The 16,144-nt window shown below is 38.6% G+C and overlaps 1 protein-coding gene across 3 annotated transcripts in view; it reads right to left on the reverse strand.

Moving 5' to 3' along the window:
- The window catches only part of LYRM4 (LYR motif containing 4), a 76,039-nt gene that overhangs the window by 46,344 nt on the left and 13,551 nt on the right, over positions 1-16,144 (reverse strand). For all 3 annotated transcript variants that reach the window (XM_032442489.1, XM_032442490.1, XM_015854564.2), the window contains exon 2: positions 9,186-9,306. In XM_032442489.1, the coding sequence (XP_032298380.1) occupies positions 9,186-9,306 (121 nt within the window). The remainder of the gene's footprint in view (positions 1-9,185; positions 9,307-16,144) is intronic.

Consider the following 16,144-nt stretch of genomic DNA (forward strand, 5'->3'; position numbering starts at 1 on the left):
AGTGAAAACTTCTACTTCTAACATTCCAAGAGACTGATAATTGAGCGTGTTCATTAAAAAAAACACTGTACCCAGGTCTGCATGGCTAGGTGACTTGTAGGACAATGGGGGCATCAATACCAACATCACCATCCTAAACCACAGACTGAAGTTCAAGAGCAGCAGACACCATCTTGGGAACCTAAGGCACCAAATATGCCCAAATGCCTCCTGGAGGGAAGCATACTTGCTCAGTTATGATGCTGCTGAACCTGGCATCATCTCCTTTCAATAAGCAGTACAAAACCAGGAAACAAAGCTCTCAGAAAGGAAAGATAAATTAATAACAAGCAAAAAGTGTGGAAGATCAAAATCAAGATCACCTTTGTAATAACTCTGTAATGCCTCAATTTTTTTCTAGGCGTCCTCAAAACAGCAATAACTTTCCTTAGTGTCTTGGTATACTTAAAACTGGTTTACCCTGTTATACCACCACAGATCTCCAGAGATCTATCATCTGAAATGAATGTAAGCTACAATCTGTATGCAAGGGTTCTACGAGATGGCATGTTTGAAAAATACCACACAAAACACAGCCACACTTCTCTTTCTCTTATCTGCTAAAAAGGATTTTCCATAAACATTCTTCTCTGCAGCAGACCAGCACCTCCATGAAGCCACAAAGCAAGCAAAAGAAAACTGCTCCAAGCTGAGCATGCTTTAATGCTAGGAAATCTCCCTCAGCCAACACCACTACAAGTCTGAACAGCAGATATTTCAGCATCACAATCAGGCCATGAAAGTGGCAGAGGTCATCTGAGCTTTGATCAAAATGGGTAGCACTTATTTTTACCTTCCCTCTCTTGGTAATGCTTAGGATTTACAGTAAGACATGCACGCGTTTGCAATTACTCGCCTTGTTCGGAAAAGGCCCACTTGATGTTTTGTGCCAACAGCCATCCTTGTGAGCTGCATTCATTATCTACCTAAAACTGAACTAAAGCAGAAACATGAAAAGGTAGGGGCATATGAATGCATCTCACTGAAAACAAGATTTTTGCTTTTTTTCTGGGGCTTCTTTCAGCAGATAAATTTAATCAATGCTGCGGCCTCATTCAGGAAGCTACCAACCAGCCAGGCTGGTGAAGCTTACTCATTTCTACAGGGATGTTCACCTGGCACTGATTCGATCAGATGTGACATACTGCCAAGCCAAATTGCTCACAAGAAAGTAAGTCCTCCTCCTCTCCTTCAGACAGCCTCCTCTGTGTGTAAGATCAGATACTCTGAGCTCTGGATACATTACACAGCTACTTATTATTGGTGATAAGGCCCCAACTTCTCCACATTAGCAGCTAAGCATAAGTTAAAAAAATAATAACAGCTCTTTCTGCAAGATAAATTTTAAAAGCTACTCCTAACCGTCTTACATTGTATTTTTTTCTTATAGGTTTCTGTGTGTGAAATGCTGTGCAGTAAGCACTTCTGTTATAGCTCTTACATCTAAGTGGCAAAATTGCATACTTACTTCTGAAAGGCTTCTGCCTGCAGCCTGAAGAGTACTTCCAATGCAGCACCTAATTCTGTATTTAATATGGCAGGCAGAAGCTACCACTTGCAATTTAGTCAGAGGGACAAACAACAGAAAACGATTTGTGAAAATTCAGTCAGGAGAGCTAAATGAGAGCCTGAAGAGCAACACTGCCCTAGAGATTCACATAGGTGTAACCCGGAGAGCAACAGCACCTGAAGGTGGGCAAGATGTCTGCTGCACTTCCTGCACATCCACATGTTAGAAATTAAGCTGGTCTGACAGCTCTGGGCTTGTGGCAACTGTTACAGTATTGCATATCCTCAAAACTATCCCACATACCAAGAGAAAAAGCTATTTGGAAACAATGCTTGAAGGAGATCTCACTACTAGCATGTCCTGCAAAGGGCCAAACTCCAAGTCACCTGTGCTCCAATTTAAATTTACCAAACCTTTTTTCCAAGTGATTCCTACTTCATTCATCTAGCCTAACTCCCCTGCAATGAACAGGGAAACCTACAGCTACATCAGGTTGCACAGAGCCATGTACAGCCTGACCTTGAACGTCTTCTGGGACAAGGCATCCACCCTGTTCCAATGCCTCACCACACTTAGTTTCAGGCTCTTAAGTATCATCAATCCCTGTCGTAGAATGACTAAATGACTATGAGAAGTTTAATAATAATAATAATAATAATAATAATAATAATAATAATAATAATAATAATAATAATAATAATAATAATAATAGAAACGAAAGATCTTTGGCATTAGAACCAAAACCATCCCACAGAACAATCCCTCTGATGCCTCCACTACTCGAAGTCAGCTGACTAAAATTCAGTATTTGGCTTTGCCAACAAAACTGCAGCATAAATTTAGAACCAATCAACTGGGAACTCATTATCTGCCAAAGCGATTAAAAACTGACTGCTTGTATTACGTCAGACTAGGAGTAAGAAAAGTGAAAGCAGTTCATGCCAACCATTATGAATATAGCTAAATGTCACTGCCAGCATTTACAAGTGTATGGATGCTTGATTACCTCCCAAAATTGATTCTGTTGAGTGATTTGATATAACTATTTCAACAGGATTTTCTGATCATGTTGTTTCCCTCCTGCTCTTCTTCCACAAGTGAAGCATTTGAAAACTATTTCCAGCTTCTACCTTTGCTTTTAACATACTAAGTGGGCCAGTACTCCCTACATTCAACTTTGGCTCTGACCTGCATGGAAAGTGTCAATGTGCGCCTGTAATATGACATTTCCAATGACATATGTCTTAAGTAAAAATGGTAAATCAATAATACTTAGTAGAAAAGTAGGTATTGGCCATTGAGAACCTGAATATTATATGTATATACATATATACAAATATATACATATGTTAAATTTTATATATTTTCAAAGAGGGTTTTTTGTTTGTTTGTTTTTAAGAAAAACATTTTCCCTAGTCTTCCTTCTACTGTTGACATACTCACAAACAGACAGACAAGCATTTCTTGTTATCTTGCGAGCTTTAACTTCAAGAGGGCCTTAAGCCTTCATCAGTACATACCTATAGGCCCTGACAACATTTCTATATCATTCCCATGTGGACAGGCCCTTTTTCCACATTTTATGGACCTTCTTTCCATTCGGTCTATCCATGAGTTCCTTCCTCACTCTTGAGGAGGCCTCTTGCCACCTTTCCCCAGTTTCTTACTCTTCAGGATGCACTGATCTTGAGCTTGGAAGAAGTGGTGTTTAAGTGCTAACCAGCTCTCATGGGCCCCCTTACCTTCTAACACTCTAGCCCATGGGATACCTCCAAGTAGGTCTTTGAAGAAGTCAAAGTTGGCTCTCCTGAAGTCCAGGGTAGCAATTCTACTTATTGCTTTGCTTCTTTCATGCAAGACCTTGAGTTCCACCATCTTGTATTCACTGCCTCCCAAGCTTTGCCCAACCATCACATCCCTGACCAGCCCTCCCTTGTTAGTAAAAACTAGGAAAAAAGTAAAAGGTCAAGTAGCACACCTATCCTCATCAGCTCCTCCACCACCTGTGTCAGAAAGTTATCACCAATGCATTGCAGGAACTGCCTGGACCATGTGTGCCTGGCCATGTTGCTTATAGAACAAAAATCAACATGACTGAGGTTCCCCATGAGAGTGTTTGCTGATGAAACTATGGAGAATAATAAATAAAAATGAAAGTAGGTGCAGTAAAGTAAGGTGCTTTTGCATTTTGCTTCTTAGAGTAATCATAACTGAAGTTACTCCTCCTGGTATTACTGATTAAGCATACTTGAATGTTTATACTATTTTGATTAATAAAAACATGCTCTATCATGCTGTGGCTGTATTATTACCAGTTCATATTAATACAAATGCTATATTATTATATTCATTCAGTATCATTTCCAATTCAACAGTTACTTCTATCTTTGCACTGATATGAACAGCTACTGCCAATATATGCCTCAAGAAAGTGCAGTCCTTGGCAGTGCACACCTGCCCGGGCAACATGGCTTGTCTGAAAAATAAAATGAAAGTTTAAAGAACAATTCTTATCTTACAGAGAATTCAAAACAAAACAATACCAATCATATTTACTGGAGATGGCAAATGTGAAGAAATGCAAGAATATGAAACCTAAATCTCATGCTCATTATGACATGGACTTTTATCAAGATGTATTCACAAAGGATTTCATTAAACAGAACTAAAGTTACTATATTAAAAGAATATTGCAAGGATTAGAAATGAACTTATAACATCCAAAATGCTGCTAGCACTTAACATTTATTATCATCAGTGAAGCCTTTACAATAAAATTTTCATATTTCAAAGCCATGTTCCTTCGCTCTTCACATCTGAAGGAAACCGTAAGAGAGTCAAACCTGAGGAAGAACAACTTATGCCTATGAGGATGTTTGTCCATCTCTCCCCTTAGAACACACCCTCGAACAACTGCAAAGGAAGCAGATCCTTATGTCTTGACTGGCTAATACTTCGTGATGCCTTGGTATCCCTGCTAAAGATTGTTAAAAGTGATTTGTATCTCTTCAGATTATGTAAAGGAACTCCAGTTATGTGGTAACAAAAATAGTACAATCAATAACATTTCAGGACAAATTCTCCCGCCTCTCATATATTCCAACAGTGACAGAAATTCACAAATTACTCCACATTAGCATGGCTAGGAAAGGCTGTTGCAATGATACTCATTCTTAAGGACATCAAAGAATTATCCTGAAAACTTAAAAACTTTCTACATCAAACTTGTAACAGTGCATTTCAGACAGTGCCCTCCTTGAAAGGGAGGATGCCATAAAGGCTGCTGTTTACATAGTTAAACACACAAGCACATGATCTTTGTAAACTACATTAAGAATCAGAGTTGCTCCTTTAGCAATCCTATTTTTAAATCAAAACATGCAGAGGAGGGCTAAGGTGGAGATTAATGTTCCTCCATGCTTTTCAGATTTATAAAGCTACCTTTATAACATTCAAGTAAATTGAACAGTGACTGACATGAAGAAAATGACAGTAATCTGTCACTATTTCACATTTCCCACTAGGCTGATTCAAATAGTTATTTATGAACCTTACACTTCAATGGTCACTCTGATGACTAAACCATAAATTAGAATTTAAAGTGAATATAAATTTGATTTTAGAGTAACAGCGAATTGTCAACTAGGTGAGATATTATTTAATTTCTATTGATACACTATAAAAAGTCAGCAATAACAAAATGTGCTACATCATAATAAATCCCAAATTTAGCAAAAAATGCTCACTAGATCTTGTTATTACTTCAGCACTTGTGCCTTTAAAAACAAGCACACTTTATGTTATGCTCAGTTAGTTTCAAATACAAACTCTTAATAATGTCAGATGACTTCATTACTTGTATTTTCAATTAAACAAAGAGCAAGAATGATTCTTCTGCCCCCACAGAGCACAATTAAATGTGACAGCAAACATATATTAATACGAAATTTGATTCTAAGTATACTATAGTGCTGGTGAAAAGTTTACTTTTAGGACAGATGATTACTAATTTTTCCAGTATTTACTCCTTGCTTTACAACTGTACAATGCTCTCAGACAAAGGGTTTGTACTTAGAATGGTCATGTTTGTAGCCGGGAGTCAGACTACATGATCCTCATGGGTCCCTTCCAACTCAGGATATTCTACAGCTCTATGACCTATGACATGGACAAACAGAAATACTGCAAAGAACAACAGTTCTGCATTTATTAGAAAGACTTTTATTTGGGTGTGCTGTTGGGTGAAGAAATGACTGAGCAAAACCAAACTGTTGTAACTAAAGCTTTGGGAAGTCTTAAAGGAATTTGTGGCTCCAAAATTATCTTGATAAATTCATTTGCCTTTATAAAATCATTTTTTGCTTAACATTCCTCTGCCTTACATTGTTGTTTCGACTCCAACAAATATATACATTACAGAAACACACATGCCTTTCCAAATGTATGCAGCATAATCATGCTTTGAAATTGGAAATCTAGTAGTGCAACATATGAAATAATTCAACGTAAGTTTCAGTTTTAGCAATGTTAAAATGTGAAAGTTGTGCTGAAATCTTTAATATTCCTTACTTTTCAAGTGTGTTTTTCCTAAAATCAGTACATGGAATGATACCAAAACGTGATGCAATGTAAAACTTCTTTAGCAGTTATATTTTATATATGGGAGAAACCCCTTTAACTACTGAGAGTTAGAAGAACATGTGAACAAAAACTTTTGCCTTTAGCAATAATTGAAGCCCTTCTGCATTATTCTGGTTATGTCCTAGTGACAAAGACATTCTACAAGGAACAACCTGTCTTCAAAAAGACAGATATTCAATGCCACTTGCTTGACAACTGTTTATAATATATTTAATATATTCATGAGTTTTGCAAGTTTGTAAAGATAAAACATATACATGGAGATTTTCATATTCAGAAAATCCCAGTGGAACTTGAATCAAAAGCATATAAGAACCCTATGTACCTTTACTGTTCCCAAATACCTTCCTGGATGAATGCTTTACACCTACACATTTTAAAGCAATAATTATATATTACACTGTAAACTGAAATATGGCTCTCCAGGATTTCTCCATTGTGAACTGAGAAACATTTACTATTATGTTTACCATAATATTTATTTGATTAAGTAGCAAATTGGAAGAAAAAAGTAGCACGTTAGAATGGTTGTACTGGTAGAATAGGCAGAATCCTTCATAAGAGAAAATAACAAGTCTTGCCTATTTTTTTGTTTTTTAATTGTTGTCATGCTCTTGATTAACATATTAAATTTTTATCACTGCAAAACACAGACTTGTTTATGATATTACCTGTTGGTCATACACATGCATGCTAAAGGTATAGCTGTTAGTACTGGCACATGCACTCGTTTTATGCATGTTCAAAATGTTTACTACCAAGCAATGAATGCAAAGTATTCTTACAGCACAACTACTCCTTTACAATGAACAGCAACTGTTTATAACATCAAGAGATTAATCAAGTCTGCCTCTTCTTTCTACCCTCTCCAAGGCAGCTCAATTAGCTGACACGGATGACCTTTTAGCTAAAACAAAGATACGAAGGATTTGAAACAAGAAGCACTCCATAGAGGAGAAAGTCTCCCTCATCAAGACTCTCATTTCAGAAAACTGCCATTTTTTCCATATTTACAGTAATAAGGTAATCTCTGCATTCACAAAATCTGTCCAGATGTGTTAAATTCTACTTTAAAATCTGTCCCAGATCCATTACAACTCAGATGAATAGAATCACATCTTCTTGAGAGTAACATGTTGAAAGCTTTTATTTGAGGAAGATTTATCCACCATCTAACTTAGAACTGGTCTTTTTGTTTAGGCTTATACTGAGAGTCATATTCTACCTGTATGAAGTTGGCGTACCCCGAATGTTAACATACTATGAACCATTCCCACATCCAAGTTAGGTACATAGGACTGGTATTTTCACCTATTCCTAGTGTTCTGATGCCTTGATACTGAGCTCTTTTCAGAAAGAGAAAACTTATGAAAAAGTTGTGCCAAGTGGGTCCTAATAACAACATTTAAAACCATAAATAAGACTTATTAGCGCATCAGTCATCCATTTCACAGCAATATAGTTACCACAGCAGCCTCACTAACACTCCTCCAACTTATCAACTTATGTTTATATTTTTACTCACAGCCATCAGAGCAATTTTTTGACTTGCAGACATTTTATTAATTAAATCCCAAACGGACCTTATCTGTAGTATTTCATTATGGGAGATCCCATCTCCACAGACTAAGTTCTGCAAGTGGCAGAATTGGTCTCTGTGCATTCTTATCTTTCGCAACTTGTTTATGATCTCCTGTCTTCTTTTCTTTCCTGCATAACGGATCTGCACATATTACCTACTGAAGTTCTTACCTAAATATGGTACCTAGTGGAAGGGACAGAGATACTATAAATGCTACTCAGAACGTGCCAGAGAAAAGTACTGCCAGTGACTCAACTTTTTTCCAGGAAAAATGTATCACCCTGTCTGGAAATACATTTAGTCAGCATTCACTTAACTCACTTTATGATTTTCATCTTCTAATGTTGTTCAAACAATGTACCTGGAACCTGGGAAAAACAACCACAGAAGGCAAAACTATGTGGAGAGGTTGTCACAGGCACATATCTAAAACGGCAATGCAAGGAATCAGGAATGGAAATCTGTGAGGACTGCTCTGAAAGTAATGTCTTCTGTTTTTTTAACTATGTCAACCCGAGACATCAGAGGCAGATATTGGTGGTAAGGCAGTAAAGGTTGAACCCTCCCATCAATATTCCATTACCTTTTGTTGTGGTGGGACAGACGGTAGCAAAGAGATAATCTGACAGAATGACGTCTGACACAGATGTGTGTCACTCAGTTCCTCCATGTGGAAAAAATGGCACCTACTGACATTCACTGATGCTTGCTGAATATTTNGCAAAGGAATGGAACTGAATTCCTCCAAATGGAAATAAAATGGCACCCATTGACATTTAATGAATGCTTGCTGAATGCTTCTGGAGACCGACCAGCGGATGTGACCACAGTGAGAAAATGAGTGGTGCATCTCAGAAATGGCAACAGTGACAGTGGGCCACCTCCACAGGTGCAGATTTTTATGAGTGAAGCATGCAGGCTTTTTTTCATCACTGGTGTAAATGTAGCTAATGGTAGTGATTACTGAAGAAAGGTATTTTGTGTCTGAGAATTTGCTCTATCAAATAGCCTTATTGTGCTCTTTGTATCTGTTGTAATTTCCATGGAAACAGGAGGCATTGCTTTCTGAAGCGGCCTACATAATATACATGAGCTACAGAAAAGAGATTCAAAGGAAACTGAGAGCAGAACTGAAAAAAAAGACAAAGGTAGTAAAATAAACAGCTGAAAAAATAACACAAGACATTCAAATTTATGTATGTCTTCAGGCTACTGGAACAAGCACCCCTATATTCCTCATTGCAACTGCAGTGGATAAGTGAATCCTTCCCATCCTCACAAACCTAGATATACAAAAACTACAGTTCATCCAGAGATGTTTTGCACAAGGACCTATTTTTTTCCATCTATAACAGCATGAGCCAGTTTAATGAGATGTATACAACTCTTAGATAAAATTACAAATAAATGTACCTGCCGATGAATAATCTCTAGGTTTTCTTTTGCTTTACTCACTAGTTCTTCTATTTTTTCAGAATCCTTTACATTCTTGTTTTCTCTGAAGGCGTCTCTTATCCTTCTGATGGCGTATGTCCTAAATATAAACAACAAGACAACATGTTTATAAGTGTGCCACAGTTTTATGACGTTTCAACATGCCATAAAGCATACTGGATTCAATAAATGTACATACGCTTTTTTCAAAATATATATTTTTAATTAGGATTTTGTTGGAGTAGAAAGAGAGACCACTTTATTATTATTATTATTATTATTATTATTATTATTATTATTATTTTATTTTACTGAAAGCTGTAGGAAATCTTCACACTTTTCATATCAGTCAAGTCAAAGAATGATAGAATATCTTGGGCTAGAAGGGACTTTAAAGATCATCTTGTTCCAAACTCCCATATCAAATCAGTCCCTATAGCTATGCTTGCGACTACCATAAACACACTGTTGCATACCCAGCCTGGTTAATACAAAGCCCATTAAAAACAAGCAAAAACCCCACCAAAAAAACTGAGTACAACAAAACAAGAATCAAAAAATCATATCTTGAATGATTTTGCTTCAGTATGATTACTATTATTCCAAGTGCTCTGCAGTTCTCAGTGCTAACTGCTACATGCATTATACATTATTACCAGTTTTGACTTTCCAATCTACCAGTCACAAGTAGAGTGATGGATCGACCATACCAAAAAGGGTTCCTTCTTTGTAATCCCTTCCTTCTCCTGACAAAGTGTATTTCAATTTTCAGCCCAACACCTCCTCAGCTATCACTCACAAACAGTAACATGATCTCTGCAAGCAGGGAGAGCTTTTGATTTCTCCTTTCAGAAAGGAAGATTCGAATGTAAAGCCACCTCTGAAATTGTACTGTTTCTTCTGAAGCCAATAAGAACCTTCATGCAGTTTGCAAAGAATTGCTTGATAAAAAATAGTGCCCATTTCCATAATAAAACAAAGTGTTCAGACTCAGCAATACATACTTCTTATTACACGATTTGTTTGAAGGTTAGGAGGAGAGCTGGCCTTTTGCTCAGCTATCTTGGTAACATTCAATTTCTCAACTACCTGGTCAGTACTATTTTTAATACAGAAAGAAAAACCCTATGTGTGGCACTGGAAGTAAAAAAAGGTGCTGACAACACCACTATTAGTGTAATGTTTCAACAACTGTTTTCAATCCTGTGTACAAGGGAAACACGAGACACAAAATTGCTTTGAACACGATCATGAAAAACCCCACACGCTATACTGAAAAATAAAATTAACATTGGCGGAGGCTACAGAGAAAGGGAAAGGAAGAAAATGAAGGATCATCAGACAGTGTCACTCCATGCCATTAGATGGTGCTCTCCAGCTCTTAATGCCAGCTCCTTCAGCCAAAAGGCATATTTTCTCCTTGAGCTCATAAATAATACATTTCAATCACAAGAACCAGGATGGTTGTGGAGTCCCACCCTGCTGCCACACACCGGCAGATGGTGTGCGCTTTTAATTAGGGCCTGTTCACCTATAATGTGACACTGGGGTGTGCGAGTGAGCGAGCGTTTGTATGTGTGAAGTTAATAGAATGTATTAAATATGGAAGCTCATTCTCATCTGCAGCTGGTGTCCTAGAAAGATTTGAAGGGGAAGCTGCTTTCTCCTAGGAATAAAAAAACCCACCAAAACAACTCCAAATCATTAAGAGGCAGTGTAATTTTGCTGCTTGATAATGGATGGATTTCAAATCATCCCACATATCTACGTAGGGTCTAACTGTGCATAAACATAATATTTTCTGCAAGAAAAGAAGGACTGACAAAAGATACAAGGCCCTAACATAATTTGTTCTCTTAGCTTAAAGGAAAAGGAACAACGACAACAATCAACAATAAAACAGCAAGTAACCATTACTGGTAGTAAGTCTTCCAAAATGCAATATATACTGTATACTGTCTTAAGAAAAAAGAAAGATGTAAAATAGATGGAACTCGAGCAAATTCTTATTCAGCATACACCTACAGACTGTATTCTCCAGTTTGTACATATGGTGTGTTAATTGTTCTATTTTCTCCCTCTTTCACTACACCCAACAGCCACTGAGAAAGAAAATATATGTAATTAAAAACTGGTTTGATAGTTTCTGACCATAAATAGGACACATGCTGCTGTGTTTTTCGTCTGAATTTCTTTAAATCTTTGTAATGTTAACACTCAATTGAAGGTATTTCATATATGCTAGAACACAATCTCAGTTTTACAGCTTAATTTTGACACTTCCAGTACATTTTAGATGTGCTCCAAAGAACAGCTCTATACCATGGCATTACTCTTTACTAAGGTTAAATTCTAAGTGTCACTTAAGATAAGGAAAAGCTGAACTCAGAGCTCAAACAAGATACTATACCTGACTGTACAGTAAAGTATCCATTCTTCCCCACTTTCTATAAGCTTGATTTGAGAAGCAGCATCAGTTTCAAGCACCAGTGCTCTACACACTTCAAAAGTAGAGTACATATCAAAACCTAGTACTAATGTGGCCTCAAGTCCATGAACAACTGAGTTCTTCCATAAAGTCAGTAATGTATGTAGCAACATGTTGCAAGTATATACACGGTATGAAAAGAACCTACATCTTTAGATGCATCTGTTTTGTTAAAAGCATTACTCACCCAAATTTCTGAGTGATGAAGAGAGGTCAGCTGATCAACTCCCCTTATGATGGGTATTTTCAGTTCAGTAAGCATAAGCACCAAAGAACCAATTGAGTACCATTTGGAGGCACAGACAGTGGTGAAGAATGCAGGTCTATCTTCATAAAATCTTGCAAAAATCAAGCTTAAAAGATTATTACTTTCCTATATTGATGAGCTCAGTTGGCTCTGCGTGAGACTAGATGAGCATTAGCACTGAGAAGGAAGAAGGAATAAAGCAGCGCTGATTCAGCTGGGTGCAGTGCATGACAGATCCCACTGTTAGAGAAGTAAAGCAGAACAGATAATTAACTGGACTCTTCAGGGAGATGGCAATGAGAGAGCTCTCTAGAGAACAAGAATGGGAAAGCAATCCTGCCTACACCAGACACAAGCAGGTTGACTATCTTTGGGGAAGGTCCTAGAAATGCAAGATTGCTCATTAAGAAACATCGTTACAAACGAAAACTCCAAGTGCACTTTGCAATTTACTATTTTTTCTCATCATTCTCTGGAAATGGATAATAAATAACAGCTAAAAGATGCGGTAAGATTCTACAATTCTACCTATGATTCTGAGCTCTTTCCTCCTCGCCATCAAGCCAACAATTGCTACCCTGGACTTTAGGAGAGCCAACTTTGATCTCTTCTGGGACCTACTTGGAGCTATCCCATGGGCTAGGGTGTTAGAAGGTAAGGGGGCCTGTGAGAGCTGGTCAGCATTTAAACAGCTCTTCTTCCAAGCTCAGGATCAGTGCATCCCTGTGAGCAAGAAATCAGGAAAGGGTGGCAGGAGACCTGTGTGGATGAGCAAGGAGCTCATGCACAAACTCAAAGGGAAGAAGAAGGTCCATGAAATGTGGAAAAAGGGTCTGACCACTTGGGAAGAATATAGAAACGATGCCATGGCCTGCAGGAATGCGACCTGGAAGGCTAACGCCCACCTGGAAATGAATCTGGCAAAAGTGATAAAGGATAATAAAAAAGGCTTTTAAGAATGTTAACAGTAAAAGGAAGATTAGGGAGAATGTGGGTTCCCTACTAAGCAAGGGGGATGTTCTGGTAATGGAGGATGCTGAGAAGGCGGGAATACTGAATGCCTTCTTGCTTTTGTCTTCAGAGAAAAAACTCTCCCTCAGGAATCCCAGACCCTGGAGGTTAGTGAGAGGGTATGGGGAATGGAGGACTTGCCTTTAGTCAAGGTAGAGTTGGCCCATGAGCGCCTAGGCCACAACAATATTCAGAAATCCATGGGACCTGATGGGGTGCATCCATGCGTGCTGAGGGAGCTGGCAGAGGTGATGGCTGAATGGCTCTCTATTATCTTTGAGAGTTCTTGGAGAATGGGAGAGGTACCTGAAGACTGGAGGATAGTCAGTGTCACTCCGGTCTTCATAAAGGGCGAGAAGGAAGATCCGGGTAATGACAGGCCAGTCAGCCCCACCTCTGTCCCTGGAAAGGGGATGGAACAGCTTGTGCTGGATGCCATCTCCAGACAATTGGAGTAGTCAGCATGGGTTCACCAAGGGGAAGTCATGCTTGACCAACCTGGTAGCCTTCTATGACGCTGCCACTGGTTAGGTGGATGGGGGAGAGCAGTGGATGTAGTCTACCTTGATTTCAGCAAGGCGTTTGTCTCCCACAACATCCTTATAACAAAGTTGAAGAAGTGTGGGATAGATGAGTGGACAGTAAGGTGGGTTGAGAACTGCCTGACTGGCAGAGCACAGAGGGTCATCACTGGCGGTGCAGAGTCTCATTGGAGACCTGTAACTAGCGGTGTTCCCCTGGGGTTGGTGCTGGGTCTGGTCTTGTTCAACATCTTCTTCAATGACCCTGACAAGAGGATAGCGGCCACCCTCAGCCAGTTTGCTGATGATATGAACTTGGGAGGATTGGCTGACACGCCTGAAGGCTGTGCTGCCATTCAGTGAGACCAGGACAGGCTGGAGAGCTGGGCTTTGGCAGGGGGGGTGGACTCGATGATCTCTGGAGGTCCCCTCCAACCCCTACGATTCTGTTACAGGTTTTAGTAGGAAGCTCTTTTGATTGTATCCTCTGTAAAGACATTCCAGCTAACTAGTGACAACAGTATCCAAGCAAGAAGGTACAGTTCAATATATTCTCTTCACAGGTTCTTATGTGTACACACTTCAAGACTTTTTACAGTTCCTACTTACATGTATCCATTGCACAATTAACTCACAATGAAATACAAAGTAACATAATCAATGCGTAACAGATTCACCACAATGGCTTCAGACCAAAGTGGCTGCAGGTGGATGACTACACGAGGTAAGGGATGTGCACGAGTACAGAGCTGCTCTGAAAGTAACACCTCCTATATTTTACCGTGCTGGCTCACAACATCAGAGGCAGATGTTGGTGATATAACAGTAGAAGTTGAGCCTTCTCATCAGTATTCCACTACATTTTGTTGCTGTGGGACAGATGGCAGCAGAGGGGCAGTCTGACAAATTGGCCTCTGATATGGAAGCACATACGAAACAAAACTGTGGAATTAGATTCCTGCACGTGGAAAAAATGGCAGCCACTGACATTTAATGAATATTTGCTGAATTCTTCTGGAGACCAACCAGTGGATGTGAGCACAGTGAGGTGGTGAGTGGTGCATTTCAGCACTGGCAATAATGACAGTGGGTCATCTCTGCAGGTGCAGAGTTTTATGAGTGTGGCCCTTGTTCATCACTGGCAACAATGTGCAATTAATGGTAGTGGTTGCTGAAGAAAGGTGTTTTATGGCTGAGAACTTGCTCTATCAAACTGCATTATTGTCCTCTCTGTAGCTATTGTAGTTTCCTCTGAAACAAATAGGAGGCATTACTTTTGGAGTGACTTAGAAAAGAGAGTGTGGATGGGGCTAAACGTGAGAACAACATCAAGGCATTAAGACAGGAATGAGCACTATCTGCTAATGTTAAGAGACAACAACCTCCCCAAAATAATAGCAAAACACACAGAATTATGATTAGGAAAGTCTTTTTCCTAATGCACCAAGAGTCCATCTCTTTTTGCCTGAAGCACAATTGAAAGCCTAACATGAGGCCTAATAAAAACAAAGACTATGAGGAATGAAGTCTGAAACAATGGTCATTAAATAAAAATGAAATTACGACAGAGTTACTTCAGAAAATAATTGCTGTTTGGGGATTTAGGCACTTTAAGTGTTCACTTATCTAATCTGATGTCTAACTAGAAAACAAGATAAATTATAATAATAATAAAAAAACTCAGCTTCCTTTCCAGGTCTTCACTCTTGTACCTTTGTGTTCTACTAAACAGGAAAAAGAGTGAGAACTGCGCACATGCAGTTTTAACTATTCAGCATTATAACTTTAAAATAAATCTGGCCCAATAATGTTAAACTCAGCAGCACTTTGCAATTACTAGTAACACAAGCTTCTAAAGTTTTAAGTCCTATTTCAAAGTCAGCTTTGCGTATGTTGATATTTCTTCTTGGCAACAGCATACAAATAAAATCTATTAATCGATCACATCAGAGTTAAAGACAACACACAGCTGAACACTATGGCTATTATGATTTGTTAGTTAGTGAGTACTCACACAAAGACAGGAGGACTGTGCTACACAACCTGGGCAAATAAGGCAGACATCACAGGGGAAGCTGCTGTCAGGTTAGATACACTCAAGGCTTTCCAGACAGGAATTAAAATGCCCTTTGCATTTCTGGCTTAAGTTGTATTTAATAAACAAAGGTGAGTGATCAGTATCTAATCTCTAGCAAGTCCACAGTGGTTAAAAATTCTGAAACAAAAGTACACTGCACTTTAGGTAACGTGCAGAATGGAGATAATGACATACAATTAAAAATATCATAGTGAGAGATTCTTGTAAAAGGCAATTATTTCCCTTCACTAACTGTATTTACTTATTACATCCTTCCTTTCAATCTATTGGATTGGAACATATATTAATTTATAGCAACACTGACATGAATTGTCAGACTTTGCCGCTGTCACTAACAAAATGTGCATCAGATGAGATTCCCCTAACTGAATTTTCAGCATTACATTTAATTTTAAAAGTTTTTAGAGTTAAAAACATACGTGCAGGAAAATTAGCACCTTAAACTTTATTAGTATTACTAGTGAACTGGAATTACTAGTACTATTAGTAATCACTGGAGCAGGTTTGTCCAGTGAGGTGGTGAATGCCCCCTCTGTGGGAGCATTCAAGGCCAGGCTGGGTGGGACTTGGAGC

The sequence above is a fragment of the Coturnix japonica genome, chromosome 2 (genome assembly GCF_001577835.2).
Source record: "Coturnix japonica isolate 7356 chromosome 2, Coturnix japonica 2.1, whole genome shotgun sequence".
NCBI lineage: Eukaryota > Metazoa > Chordata > Aves > Galliformes > Phasianidae > Coturnix > Coturnix japonica.